This window comes from Thalassophryne amazonica, chromosome 15 (assembly GCF_902500255.1).
Source record: "Thalassophryne amazonica chromosome 15, fThaAma1.1, whole genome shotgun sequence".
Lineage (NCBI taxonomy): Eukaryota > Metazoa > Chordata > Actinopteri > Batrachoidiformes > Batrachoididae > Thalassophryne > Thalassophryne amazonica.
Window position 1 is genome coordinate 61,650,414 of NC_047117.1, and position 15,579 is coordinate 61,665,992.

At 41.0% G+C, this 15,579-nt stretch overlaps 1 protein-coding gene across 3 annotated transcripts in view; it reads left to right on the forward strand.

Annotated features, from left to right (window-relative positions):
• Nucleotides 1–8,296: 8,296 nt before the first annotated feature.
• LOC117525732 (ubinuclein-2-like) overlaps nucleotides 8,297–15,579 on the forward strand; it is a 67,944-nt gene continuing 60,661 nt past the window's right edge. For all 3 annotated transcript variants that reach the window (XM_034187662.1, XM_034187663.1, XM_034187664.1), the window contains exon 1: nucleotides 8,297–8,831. In XM_034187662.1, coding sequence (XP_034043553.1) covers nucleotides 8,553–8,831 — 279 coding nt within the window. In that variant the 5' untranslated portion in view covers nucleotides 8,297–8,552. The remainder of the gene's footprint in view (nucleotides 8,832–15,579) is intronic.

Here is a 15,579-nt window from a genome sequence, read left to right on the forward strand (position 1 = left end):
GTATCGTCCAAATATGAAAACTGCTGACAGCTCATAGTCAGACCTGTTCTCTTCACTTCCACAAAGAACTTGCTAACAGATGGTCCAGTCGTTAGCTGGTAATGTTCAAGTCCAACTTGGTTTTTCTTTTTTTTTTCTTTTTCTTTTTTTTTTCGGTAATTTTTTTTTTTTTTTTAGTTTTCAAATATACGAAAACAGAGGGGGAAAAAAACAATGGGGAAGAGTGCTGTTACATTTGGTCAGAAAATAATCAGTATTCATTGATAAAAAATATTGTTCAAATAAAGTCCGATCTTGTATATTTCACATATTCTGTTCACTTTGTCCATGTTTTCGTAAAAAGAGTCTCTTTGGTTCCGAATGACGGAGGATAGTTTTTCCATCTCGTAGATATCGTGGACTATTTCTATCCATTCTTCCACCGAGGGAGGGTCTGCCTTCAACCATTTTCTTGTGATGGCTTTTTTACTTGCTATTAATAGGATTGCCAATAAATTTTGTTTCATCACTTCTCCAATTCTGAACATTTACATCTCCCAAATATAAACATTCAAATGTAAACGACACTTTAGAGCCAAAAACATAATTTACATGATTACAAATCTGTGACCAGTATGATTTGGGAATACTGCAATCCCAAAAATGTGATAGTGGTTGGCCCCAGAGGAGCCACAGAGCCTCCAACATGAATCCCCACTCCCTCTGTGTCTTTTTTGAACAGGTGTGGTAAAGAACCTCATAATACTCTTCCATCCAAACTCTTGCCATGTATTAGATCCTGTGGTCTTCCACTGAAGATGACAAATCTTTTCCCAACTTTCAATTGAAATATTCAGATTGCCCTCAATTTCGCATTTTTTTAATGTACTCTGTTACCTTCTTTACTTAACTGAATTGCTTTATACACATTAGATATTACGTATATTGTTCATAGAAATTGATTTTGTTAAAGTTAAAAAGGTGTGTATAAATCCTAATTCACTGTTTTCCCATAAGACTTTGATGTTTTGATCGAAATGATGTCGGATTTGTAAATATCTGTAGAAGTCATCTTGACAAAGACCATTTTTTTCCTTCAGTTTTTCAACCAACTTGGTTTCTCTAATCGTGTTTTTAGCTTTCTGGTTTGTAACAGATGTGATACGCTACCAAAAATCAAACTATACAAACATGAAAGGTGTGTTTTTGCATGTGTTCCTTATATAATGACATTACTGACAGATGGCATATTTTATCCTTCTTTCAAAAAATATTTTGGTTGTAAATTTTCCAGCCGTCATTAGATTCACTGTTAGTTCCACTGTTTGCATGTTTATCTGTGCTGGTTGCAGTGATCTGTGATTCAGCTGCACAGACACACTGTTTAGGTACAGCTGGGTTCTTCACAGTGCCCCTCCTCTCCACCCACCAAATTGACAAAGTTGCACAAGCAATACCACACTCACATTTCAAAGTATCAAGCCCATGTTTTAAATGGGCTTTTAAACAGTTAGGTTCACTAACAATAAAAATCTGAACTCATTAATGTAAAATTCCCTATACAATATACAACCCCTGGCAAAAATTATGGAATCACTGGCCTCGGATGATGTTCATTCAGTTGTTTAATTTTGTAGAAAAAAAGCAGATCACAGACATGACACAAAACTAAAGTCATTTCAAATGGCACTCTTTCTGGCTTTAAGAAACACTATAAGAAATAAAGAAAAAAAGATTGTCACAGTCAGTAACGGTTACTTTTTTAGACCAAGCAGAGGAAAAAAATATGGAATCACTCAATTCTGAGGAATAAATTATGGAATCACCCTGTAAATTTTCATCCCCCAAACTAACACGTGCATCAAATCAGATCTGCTCGTTGACATTGACCCTATGCCATGACATTGACCCTATGTGTCTTTTCGCAAGGAATGTTTTCACAGTTTTTGCTCTATGGCAAGATGCATTATCATCTTGAAAAATGATTTAATCATCCCCAAACATCCTTTCAATTGTCCAAAATATCAACGTAAACTTGTGCATTTATTGATGATGTAATGACAGCCATCTCCCCAGTGACTACCTGACATGCAGCCCCATGTCATCAATGACTGTGGAAGTTTACATGTTCTCTTCAGGCAGTCATCTTTATAAATCTCATTGGAACGGCACCAAACAAAAGTTCCAGCATCATCACCTTGCCCAATGCAGATTCGAGATTCATCACTGAATATGACTTTCATCCAGTCATCCACAGTCCACGATTGCTTTTCCTTAGCCCATTGTAACCTTGTTTTTTTCTGTTTAGGTGTTAATGATGGCTTTTGTTTAGCTTTTCTGTATGTAAATCCCATTTCCTTTAGGCGGTTTCTTACAGTTCAGTCACAGACGTTGACTCCAGTTTCCTCCCATTCGTTCCTCATTTGTTTTGTTGTGCATTTTTCGATTTTTGAGACATATTGCTTTAAGTTTTCGGTCTTGACTAGGGTTGCCAACTCTCTGAAAAATAAATAAGGGACACCTCACCGCCAGGGCCGACTGACCATTGCCTTCACCCTTCCCAGCGTCTGTGTGAAATGATTTTTAACCATTTGACTGTTGACTTGACCCTGAATTTAAGTAGATGCATACATGCATTTGTTCTGATATGAACACGTGGAAAACAAATTATTATTTAGCAATTTATTTTTAGTTCAAAATAAATTTTCACTCACAATTTCAATATGAGCATTCTGTCCTGCTTCAAAGCATAAAATTAAAAAAAATTATTTAAAAATAAATCTCTGTGTAGTGCTATTGCTTAACTTAAAATTGTATAAATTAACAAAAAAACAATTGAAAATTTGCATCATCCAAAACAATGTAACAGTGCAAAACAATGTAACAGTGCACATTTACACATTTAGTGTAATAAAAAGTGCAAAAAATAAAGTCTGAAAAGTAAACAATACTTACAATACTTATAGCTGTTGTCGCGCACCTTTTCCACCCAGCCATTTTCCTTTTCTCATTCTCCCCTGTATTTTTGCATTTTTTTTTTTTTTTTTTTTTTAGGAGGAGTAGTAAGGACGTTACAGACATTGCTGTCCGTAGGCATATCTGCAGTGCCAGTGTTGGTATCTGTATCGATATCAGCCATGCTGCTATGTTATTGTCGTCCAGCGACCGTCGTCCGCTCATGACGCCGGTATCTTCTTGCGAGCTTCATGTCCCTCGACCAATGAGATAAGAGTGATTCTGTATTGTCAACTCGTGTCTGTCAGCTCATTGGTGAAAAGCAGGAGAGAGGCTGGGATCAAATTTACCGTAAGTTTCCATATAAAGCGCCAGTCAATTCCATTGACATTTTACAGACTTTTTGATTCTCACAGAAATACGGGACAAACTGCGTCCCGTTTCAGGTCAATACGGAACGCACACTTTTATTTCCAAATAAGGGACGATTCCGTTTCTCAAGGGACAGTTGGCAACCCTAGTCTTGACGCTTTGTCTTCCTTGGTCTACCAGTATGTTTGCCTTTAACAACCTTCCCATGTTGTTTGTATTTGGTCCAGAGTTTAGACACAGCTGACTGTGAACAACCAACATCTTTTGCAACATTGCGTGATGATTTACCCTCTTTTAAGAGTTTGATAATCCTCTCCTTTATTTCAATTGACATCTCTCGTGTTGGAGCCATGATTCATGTCAGTCTACTTGGTGCAACAGCTCTCCAAGGTATGATCACTCCTTTTTAGATGCAGACTAAGGAGCAGATCTGATAATGATGCAGGTGTTAGTTTTGGGGATGAAAATTTAGAGGGTGATTCCATAATTTTTTCCTCAGAATTGAGTGATTCCATATTTTTTTCCTCTGCTTGGTCTAAAAAAGTAACCGTTACTGACTGCCACAATCTTTTTTTCTTGATTTCTTATAGTGTTTCTTAAAGCCAGAAAGTTGCCATTTGAAATGACTTTAGTTTTGTGTCATGTCTGTGATCTGCTTTTTTTCTACAAAATTAAACAACTGAATGAACATCCTCTGAGGCCGGTGATTCCATAATTCTTGCCAGGGGTTGTATTATTGGCACTTTGTTTTGGCATGGGGTGGAATTTTGACGTTTGACCTCCTCATCAGCCTGTCCAGAATTAAATGTTTTGCAAAGTGTGATGAAAGTCTTATCCCCCCGCCGGAAAAAAAATAAAACGGATGACACCAAAGAAGACTTTTGTGGTCTACTTTGTGACTATTGGGACTAAATAATTACTACAAATCGCAGCAGCTGGCAACAGCATGAGTTGAACCTGACGAGTTTCTAAATAATCACTTTTATGGATGTGGGTGTAATATTTTTTAGTGTCGTGTAGACCATAGGCTGCAGAACCTGTGACACATGATGATCATGGTAGCAGCACCCACTGGTTTTACAGGAGTATTATGTATTTACATTGCCGGGGATGTGGGGTTTGACATCACCCACCAATGAGGGATCCTGTTATTATTCTCCTTGTGTGTATAAATCAGTCTTGCTAAAAGACTTTGTCTTGGATTAATGGTAATTAATCCATCTATTAACATATTTTAACATTTTACATATGAAATTACAATAATGTGCAAAAGTTTGTGATAAATATATTTGATGATCATTTCTTAATCAGTGGCTCAAAAAAAAAAAAAAAAAAAAATTGAAATTGAAATGCCATGCGACAGACTGGCGTCCTGTCCTGGGTGTACCCCGCCTCACGCCCTATGGCTGCTGGGATAGGCTCCAGCCCCCCGCGACCCTTAATTGGACTAAGCGGTAGAAGATGGATGGATGGATGGAAATTGAAATGTCCAAACATTTAGATTCCAACAAAAATTACATTTTTTTTTTTGCCTCTGTCAATCAATAAACTAATCAATTACCAAGTCGGTGACTGTGTGTTATCAAACTGTCGGTTTAAGTGTTTGAGTGGCGGTGTATAATGAACAATACACAATAACAGCTGCTGATGTTTGTTTATACACACACACACACACACACACACACATATATATATATATCTCGAAAACGAGATCGTGCCAATGATGACACTGAACAAAAATATAAACGGAACTTTTATTTTTGCTCCCATTTTTGCTCCCAAGACCTATTTCTCTCAAATATTGTTCACAAATCTGTCTAAATATGTTAGTGAGCATTTCTCCTTTGCTGAGATAATCAATCCCACAGGTGTGGCATATCAAGATGCTGATTAGACGGCATGATTATTGCACAGTTGTGCCTTAGGTTGGCCACAATAAAAGGCCACTCTGAAATGTGCAGTTTTGCTTTATTGGAGGTGTCTGGGAGGGCCAGAAAACCAGTATCTGGTGTGACCACCATTTGCCTCACACAGTGCAACACATCTCCTTTACATAGAGTTGATCAGCTAGCAGATCATTGAATGTGAGCGTTTTCCCACTCAAGTCGGTTACTACGACGAACTGCAGTCAGGTTGAAACCCTGATGAGGACGACAAGCATGCAGATGAGTTTTCCGTTGTTTCTCCGACGGAGGTCAATGTTAAACATGTCATAACGTGTATTACGGGGGGTGACATCCCATTCAGCTGCGCTGCGGGCGCCGCACCGAGCCTCTAACGCGCACAATAACGCATTGATAGACTGTGCTTTTGGTTTGATTGCACAATGTCCACCTCCACTCCTCATGATGGATTCATGACACATAGATGTTGCATATCAACATTTCCTTTTCGCTGCCTGAACGGGATCCAGTGGAGGTGCACATATATGGAACAAGGGGGACATGCTGGCAGGATTTGATGTGCCCGATCCATTTCGGGGTTCCCCCGACCATGATGAGATTTTTCTGAATGCTGTTATGACGCTGTACGAATATGTAGATTGCAGTGGGATTGCGCTCAGACTACACATTGACTGTTGTTCATTGGGTGTCCCACCTGGACTATGCCTACGAGTGTTTTGCAGATGTGCAAAACATTCAAGGCCGCCGCGCAAATGGGCCCACCCGTGTCGACCTCTTTGAGACTGCTGTAAAACATTTTAATGCAGCACCTCGACACTTTTCGGATGTGGGCCGATTCTGTTGGGAAAGTGTAGTGACACGGACCCACAACAGGGGGCGCAAATGATCGGCCAATGAAAGAGTCGAATATGAACACTTTATTGTTGTGAAAGAGCACAACAAAAACACAGAGGATTACAGAAGTTGAGCAAACAGTCAATCCACAAAGGTGACGTGTGGGCAGGCTCAAGGATAGAAGACGTCTGTCCTGAGAAGAACCGGAACCACCCGATTTCCTCCGCCACCGAACCTGGAGAATACTGGAGCCGCCAAGTTCCGAGTCCCCAGGTGGCCACCGTCTCCGAGTGTCGGATCTGGTACTGCTGGTGAGGAGCAAAAACAGTCATATGTGGGTGCGTGCACATCCAGTAACAACAATGGTGGGAATTCCACCTCCACCTCTAACACACACTCGTGCAGCTCGGTCTAACCACTTATCTGGTTGGGGTGTGAAGCGAAGCCGTCGCTGATCACACCAAACGCCAATCTCTCAGATAGGGAACACCACAGGAAAGCGGCTGAAAAAAGAGTTCAGACTAAGACACAGTTAAGGCTGAGAATATTACCTTCACAGGTTGATGATATCTCGGCAACGAGGTGGAGATGACGTCCGGTTTTTATGGAGTGGAATGATGAAGTGTATATGGATGACAGCTGTCATGAGATAGTGAGTGACAACGGTCACCCCCGGCTGTGTCCGTGGCGGCAGCGCCCTCTCGTGCCTGAAGCCCGCACTTCAGGCAGGGCGCCCTCTGATGGTGGGCCAGCAGTACCTCCTCTTCTGGCGGCCCACACAACAGATTCATCATTCTGACGCCATATGGCCTCATTCATGTTATATGTGAAATGGCGGCAAAATCTGTAATCCGTATCAGATCAAACTTTGTCAAGCGAAAGTGAGTGCCAGTCTGCACCTGACTTTCATATTAGAGAGTGACTGGGACGTGTTTGATTAAGATATAATTTAAAATATACATGAAATGGTGTTTTCAATGTTAAATTTAAATGGCCACAAAATCTATAATCCGGATCAGATCTGGATCAAACTTTGTCAAGCAATAGTGAGTGCCAGCCTGCACCTCACTTTCTAATATGATAGTGACTGGGATATGTTTGATTTTGGATATAATGTAAAATATACATGAAATGGGTTTTAAATGTTAAATTTAAATGGCCACAAAATCTCTAATCTGGATCAGATCCAGATCAAACTTTGCCAGTCAGTAAAGGATACCACCCTACACAACACTCACATATGAAAGAATTTTTTTTTTTTTAACATTAGGATTTTTTAAAAAACTGTTCAATGTTAAAAATAGGGATTTTTCCACGATTTTGTCTGACCTTTGACCTTGAAAATTTAACCAGTTCTTGCCTATCAGGATATGAATCTTCAGTAAAACGTTTATAATGATACATGAAAAATTGTGGGCTCCAAGCTGTTCACAAACAGGCAAACGGGTGAAAACATAACCTCCTCCATCTACTTTTGACTGTTCATACTTGCAGCATGTATCATTCAGATTGCTTATGCATATAAATTAGATTTTTGCTTGCAGTCTGAATAAGGCCCCCTCCCCCTAAATAGCCACAACACTGGGTTCAAAATTTAACTGAATATAGAGACAAATAAAATGCTGAAGTAGTTTAAACAATGTGCATGTTTCACATTTGTGAGGAGAACAATATTGCAGAAATTATAAAAGAAGAAAATATGATTCAAAAAGACAGAAATTGGTATGGTGTGTTATTAATGTAGTGGATTCCTTGGGGATTATAACTGAAAATCTTGCAGGTATTTTGATGAAGGTCAGAATTAGGAGCAAGGCTGCATATCCACAGGTGGTTATTATTGTGATGGAAAAAGCAGCTGGGTCCGGGTGACTGAGACAGCCAATCTCCTGGCTCACCTTGTTTCCCTCAGGATGTGATGTTTGTCTGCTGGAGCCATTGTAGAGGGGAAAATGCACAATTCAGCATTTTGCTGAATAGACAGGATAGGAGTGAGAGGCATCAAATGAAAGCAGTGCTGTCTCTTTTCTAAAGCCGAGATTAAACTGTTGATTGATGTGTGCACACGCTAAACGCGTGTCCTTCCCTCAGACACTTTATAAAGGTCACAATAATAAAAGTGACGGTCTCGTTATTCTCGCCTGCTGTGACAGGGGGGCGGGGCTAAGAGTGAGGCAGGCGTTGATTGGACGCTTCCTTCCGCGCATGCGCAGTGAGTCGCCTCGCGCTCTGCTATTTTATTTACTCCCGAAACGCAAGATGGCTCCTGTGAACGTCTCGGTCCCATAACACGTCGAGGATGCGAGTCGCTGGTGAAAAAATAACTTTTTCCCGTGCGTCGCCTCGCCTGGACTTCACTTTGTATGGTGCGGAGGAGGGCCTCATATCCGCCTAGGCACCGAGCAGCCGCCAGACCTCATTCAAGCCACAAATTTGGAGTAGTTTCGCGAAGTCGCTCGGCTCTTCTACGCTGTGTGTCCGGAGCGAGCTTCAGGCAGGCTGCTCGTCCAAATGGCCGAACCGAGAAAAGTGCAGTTTGTCACCCTGTCGGCCTTTGCAGCCGGGGCAGCCGCCGACTCCAGGAGACGCCGGCTGGAGGACACGGCCGACTTCAACTTCGGCGGAGCCCCGGAGGTTGAGGCGGCGACGACCGTGGCAGGAGGAGGCGACGGCAGCGGCAGGGACGCGGCCGAGAGGAAGACGACGGTGCGGCTCCAGCTGTGTCTGTCCGAGCCCGACGACCTGTCCTTCGCCGAGTTTAATTACAGCGAACTCGTGCACAACCTGCAGGTAGGGTTCCTCTGTGGATAAGTAAGGTGAAGTTAATGCGATGTTCCGGAGGTGTATGTGTGAAGTTGTTCAGAGGGGGGAAGTGCTCGTCGTCCTCCTGTGGACTAGCTTGTTCCAAACTGACCATCACCGCTGCACACAAAAGACACTCTCCACTGTCCAACTTCATTCACTCTCTTAACTCGTCGCCTTCCCTCCAACCCTCCTTTTTTTTTTCTTCATCCTTTGGCACATGTACACATTATGGAGTCAGACGTGTTCAGTTCCACTGGTGTTCCAGGACTTGGATCTGCCACATGCAGTTTGGCCCTATGGCTGTTGATGGAAGCACCAGGATGTAGCATGATGGCAGCAGAGGCCACGGAGCCACTACATCATTCTCTTCCTGCACGTTGCACGACGGCAGAATCAGCTGCTGCTGCGTCATCATGCCAAGTGGAAAAGTTTCTTATCTGACTCCACCACCATTCTCAACAGCTGATCAGCTGATTTGAAGTTTGATGGCAGCTATATCTATGTAACTTTACACCCTCTTTATACTTTCCCACCTCCATTTTTTTTTTTTTTTTTTTTTGCAGGGTTCAGCCTCATTAGCTGGTAGGGTTTCAGTGTCTTGAAGAGTACTTGAACAGTGTGTGATAAAACATTTAAATCCTGGGTGTTTCTCTTGCTAATGAATGCTACAGTGCCTAGTAAATGGAGACTTGCTCTAGGTCTGACCAGGATGTGTCACGTACTGTCTTTGTTCCAGCACCTCCGTTATGAGTGCGCAGTGGGTCAGATGTCACACTTTTCCTAGCTGAATATAAATCTATAATTAGGGGTGGCAGGGATGGACTGGCTGTCTGTTGCCTGTTGATGTCCAAGATCTGGGTGTTTCTGTGATGTGGCGAATGTGGCGACCTGACTTAAGGATGGCTCAGTACCACACTTGCAAAAGATATTGATTGTGAATACAAGTCCCCCAGTACATATATTATGAATGAAGTATATCTCAAGAAATTACAAGTACCGTAACATGCAATAATACTTCTCTGTTTATTTTATTCATATACTATGAAATATGCTAGAGCTGTTGCCCTGCTACCCGATCCCAGATGAGTGAGTGACTGAAATATATCACGTTTAGGGCTGCAGCTATCGAATATTTTTGGAATAGAGTATTCTATCGATTCTTTTATCGATTAATCAAGTAATCTGATAAAAGCACTTTTGTGTTAAACAATATTAGTAGTGGCAGGGTCCTCCGTAAGCAGTGGCACAATGTCGCTGTGCCATCATGCAGATTTTTAAGTTTAGGGTGTTCCCTCTCTCTCTGTTTTCCCAGGTAATTATTTATTTTTTCACATTGTTAAGACTTTTGGAGTTTTGCTGAACCATAAGACCAGGCGGTCTGTGAAATCTTCAGTCTGTGGACATGGCATTCTTTTTTTCCTTATTACACATTTTATTTGCACTTTTTATTACTGTGGTTTATTCAGTGTTTAGTGTATATTTATACATGCTGTACAAAGTGCAGCTCAAACCCAAGTCAAATTCCTTGTTTTCTGTCGATACTTGGTGAATAACTCAGCCTTTGAAAAACGGCTGTGGAGTGCAGCATTTCCACAAAGACTGCACTGATAAATCAACTGTACAGCCTGTTGATAAAAACTCTTATTGAATCTGAATAAATGCAGTTTTTTTTTAATTGTTAAACATGATTCATTTAAAATGCACATTCTTTTGCTTCATCTCCAGAGGTGGCGAGCAGCCAGTGGACCAAACCGTGTCTTTAAAAAAATATTCAAACACATTGCTTCACTAAAAATACGCAATAAGTCCATTTCAGATGATCATCGCTGACCTGCTTTCACTGAAAAGGCTTTATTTTACTCAGCGTGCGGTTTTGTAAACGTGCTACATTGATTAGCTATTATATTAGTTATGTGTATGTTTTGCGGTCTTTTTCTCCTTTTTTGTGCGAGCGTTATAGCGCCACACACAGGCCTGGCAAATGTACTGCAGCATTAAACGATGGCTCGAGGCAAAAAATTTGCATTGAACACTTTTTGCAATTGAATTATTGAGTTACTTGATTAATCGTTTCAGCCCTAATCACATTTAGGTTTCACCGCTCTTAATCACAAATATGGTGGGGGAGACCCCCCCCACCAACACACGTGTGCACGCACACACACACACACACTTGGGTGCCTTGGGACTTGCACGCATTTTGGCTCTGCACTCTCATGCTCTTTGTTGTTACAATGCCACCCTCTATGTTCCCAGCTGATGCCGTGCATTAATCATTGTCTCTTAGAGTTTGGCTGTTGTAAATGCCTCTAATCACTTCCGGAATCACAGAGGACAGTTTCAGCTGGAGCTTTTCTCTCTCTCTCCTGCCTTTCATGATGTGGAGAACACATTTGGAACAGTCTAAAAAGTAATTATTTATGATTTTTATATTGTAATAGCTTTGTAAAGCAGTTGCATGTTCATTCCTTCCTGTGAGTAGCTGTAAAATTATGTTTATGATTAGGTCTGCAGCTATTGATTATTTTAGCAATCGAGTATTCTATCGATTATTCTGGCGATTAATCGAGTAATCGGATAAAAAATACTTTTGCGTTTTTAAACAACATCAATAGTCCAAGGCTCTCCCTAAGCAATGGCACAATGTTGCTGTGCCACCACGTACATTGTCAAATTTAGTGTATCCCTTTCTGTTTTCCTGGGTAATTATTTATTTTTTTCACATCTTTACAAATTTTGGATCTTTCCCCGTCAGGAGCTCAGTACTCCCCTGACACCGGACCGTAATCAAATGCGGTCGGTGTAATCCTCAGTCAGTCAAGCTGCACATGAACGTGAGCACAGCCTGTGAAAAACTGGGCTCTGGAAGGGTGCGACGAATTACCCAAACTGACTCCAACAATTTACTCAGACTGACTCCAAATGACTAAAAGAAGTACTTTTATTTATTTTCAGAAATGCGCTCCATTCTCAAAGCAGTACATGAAGCCCCCCCCCATCTCAAACACTGCTTTGCTTTAAAAGCGCAATAAGCTATTTCAGGTGATAAGCGTGGACCCTCTTTCTCTTAAAAGGCTTTATTTTACTCTGTGTCGCATTGGAAAGCTGTAGCTTTTGGTGCTAAATTGATTAGCTCTTACACGGCTTATGCGCATAGTCTAGTCTTCTTCTGTTTTTTTTTTCTGTGGATGTTACAGCGCCACACACAGGCCTGGCATATGTACTACAATGTTAAAAGGAGCTTCGAGGCACAAAATTTGCTTCAAACACTTTTTGTAATTGAATTATTCGAGTTACTCACCTAATCGTTTTAGCCCTATTTATGATAGATTTAACATCTTGTTATAATCGATCACATGAGCTGCGCAGTGATGCGGTGCACTGACTCACTCACATGCAGTGTTTTTTAATTGTGCAAAAGTTCACGTAATTAATGCGTGACAAAGATTTTTCAAAATTTTCTTTGTGCACTTGCATGAAGCCGCCCACGGTTTGGGACTAATTACTCTCCTGCATGCCATAGTTAATGCAAGTGTGCGAATTGTGCAAGTGTCAAGGCGCTTTTACACACTCTGATTGAAGAGAGTTGTGACACTTATTTTTTCTTCTGATCAGTGAAGTGCTAAATAATCACTTCCACTACACTTCCTTTTGTGGTTTTGATTCAGCTGTTGGGGTCCTCATCACTGGCACGCCTCTGCCCACTTCTTCTATTTGTCCCCCAGTAAAACTCACCTAAACAATCATCGTATAAACTGGATATTCGCAGTCACCGGAAAAAAAAAAAATCCCAAAGTCTCTGTATTGTTTTCCATGTAATAACATGGTACATAACAGATTTTGTAATACGGCTTTTTCACTCACATTGGATAAAATGTCCCGTCCAGTCGCAATGCATTTCCATTAAAAACCCCTCGCATGTGGGACCGGAGTCATTTCTGTGATTTAAAAAAAAAACAACAACAAAAAAACAGTTGTTTGTTTATTTTTTTTCACACCGTGCTCAGACTCGGACCCACGGTCTGACATGCACCTGTTAAATCAGAAACAGCAAAAGGCTGTGATTTGATACTTTTCTGCTTTCACTCCTTCGTCTACCATCATATTTTAATAGTTTTTGCAGTGCGCATACTGATTACATTTCAGGATCACATACATTTGGCAGAAAAGTGTGCAAATTTCCAACACTGAGTCGGATTAAAAGGAAATTGTACTGCTTACCTTTGAATTGGATGTGATGATTGTAGAAAGAAAAGCTTGTTGAGGGTCAAATTAATCCATAATAAAGCATAATCCAGCAGTTGAGAACTTTATAACTGTCACACATGTCATTGCATGACATGGAGTTACAGAGCTGCAGAAGCATAAATCAGGCTTTATATTAACTAAATAAATCATCATAAATTGTATATTTATGTAAATTTGATAGCTTAACAATTTTTATATGTATTTTCATAGTTCCTGTACCTGGATTTGTTGCTGTATGTGGTTAAATGATAAAAAAAAAAAAAAAACTGTTGAAACACAAAAGGTTCAGCACAGTTAGACCTAAAATGGTGCCATGTTCTGAGTTGACACTTCGCTCTCAATTAAGGGACTCTACCCCTCCCTAGCTGGCATGGCCCTGTGGTCTTTGAGTAATGAACAAAATTTTCACGCTGTTTTTAAATTATTATTTTTATTTTTTGGTCTCCTCAGTCAAGGTTAACCCAGATAACTGCAATTAAATGTCATGGGGGACGGTGCCTGTCCCAGAAGTCATTGGATGAGAGCTGGGGTACACTCTGAAGTCTGGACACATACAGACAGACAGACTCATGTTTGCTGTCACACCAGTGGTCAACTTAGTCATCATTTCACCTAACCTGCATGTCTTAGTAAGCTGGAGCACCCCAGGGGAATCTATATGAACATGTGGAGAACATGCAAGCTCTACACAGAAAGTACCAGGGTGGAAGCGAGCCTGGGACCTTGCCATTGTGTTTCAACAGTGCTAAGCCACAAGCCACCATCCTGCTTTGTTTTCGGTACAGTTACTATATACACATATGAAACTTTTCAGGTTACTGATATTGTACTTGAACAAGCATACGTCCTGGGCCAGCGGGCAAAAATCAAGCGTTTAGTTTCAATGGTCTCAGATGAAACGCCACTTAAGAAAAAAGTTGCAGTACCTAGACTGGCTGCTTCAGGCAGGCTCCAAAAGTGAGCGGGGTCCCATTGAAGTCCATGTTAAAATGTCCAACTTTAGAACAGAAATTTACATGTTTACTTACCTAGTATTTAAAAAAAAACAAACAAAAAAAAAAAACTGCTAAAAAAACCTGCTGTGGTCTCTATAGATAGTTTCCTCCTCCATGACAACTGTAGGGGGAAGGGGAGGAGACGGGGAGTGATTTTTTTTTTTTTTTTTTTTTTTTGAATTCTTAGTTTAAGCTCTTCTAAACCATAATGTTATGTATGTAAAAAAAAAACTAATACAATTAATTGTTGAACTGTTAAGACAACCATGGCACAGTCCCCAAAAATATGATTTAATAAACACCCAAACCAATGTTTGTCTGCTGGGTTATTTAGTTCAGAACCAAAGACAGGGGTGCGTTCAGTTTTCTTTTGTCACAGCCACTCATGCTCCACCTCTTTATGTATCAATGAGTTCATTGTGACTTTGCCAGAATCAGTGGTACTGCTGCTGTTAACATGGCGATGCTCAGATATGGACTTCAAATCGGCTGTTCCGGTGTCACCGACCAAACTAATAAAAGACGGGGGACCGATCAGAGTGCCATAGCAGCACACCTGAGTCTGACATGCTACTGCTGCACCTACGTCATTTCAGAACGTCAGTAGCGATTCACCAATTATTGCCTCGTTTATGCTTAAAACTGACTTTAAGAGGTTTTAAGAGAATTTAAGAGGTTTTATTTTGTTATCTGATGGTTAATAATCACATTATTCCCTTTGATGGCTTTGGGTGTAGACTCAGATGTGCTGCTGTGGTCCGAAATGATGCATGCACATTGAAGGCAGGTCGGACCACTTTTTAGGGGGGGCGTTCGGTGGGCGACACCAGGTCTGTTGCAAACCTATGGGCGATGTTGCACAAGTTTTGTCTGGTGTATACACAGTTGTATGTAAAGGTTTGGGCACCCCTGATGATTTCCATGATTTCCTTTTATAAATCATTTGTTGAATGGATCAGCAATTGCAGTTAGGTAGGTAGGTAGATAGATAGATAGATTTATTGTCATTAAAAATGCAATGAAATTTCTTCACCTCAGACAAAAATACAATTAATCCACATTTATTACAAGTTGAATGTAATAATGGCATACATCAGAATTTAAAAAAACCACACATATACATTTGGTTGTTTATGTACGCTAAACTTTAAGACGGTCTGTCGTCTGAATTAAGGAAATGTGAGTGTGGGGGGGCCGCAGCAGTGTCCTGCACAGCTGTGAGCTCAGGGGGGAGTGGCAGGGTGGAGGCAAGGGGTGAGTGGTAGGGGTGGCGGGGGAGAGATGGGGTGTGCGTTATGTGTGCAGATAAGATAAATTTGTATCAGTCAGATGAGTTTATCAGTTACTGTCAGTGTGTGCATAATGTCTGGAGTTGCCTTGACAACATCAGACTGTCAGGGAGGGCAGAAGATAAGAGGGCAGCCGAATGGTTCACCAAGGCCGTAGAATTTTTTTCTGGAGGAAAACAGCAGGCCATTTTGACCTTCGGA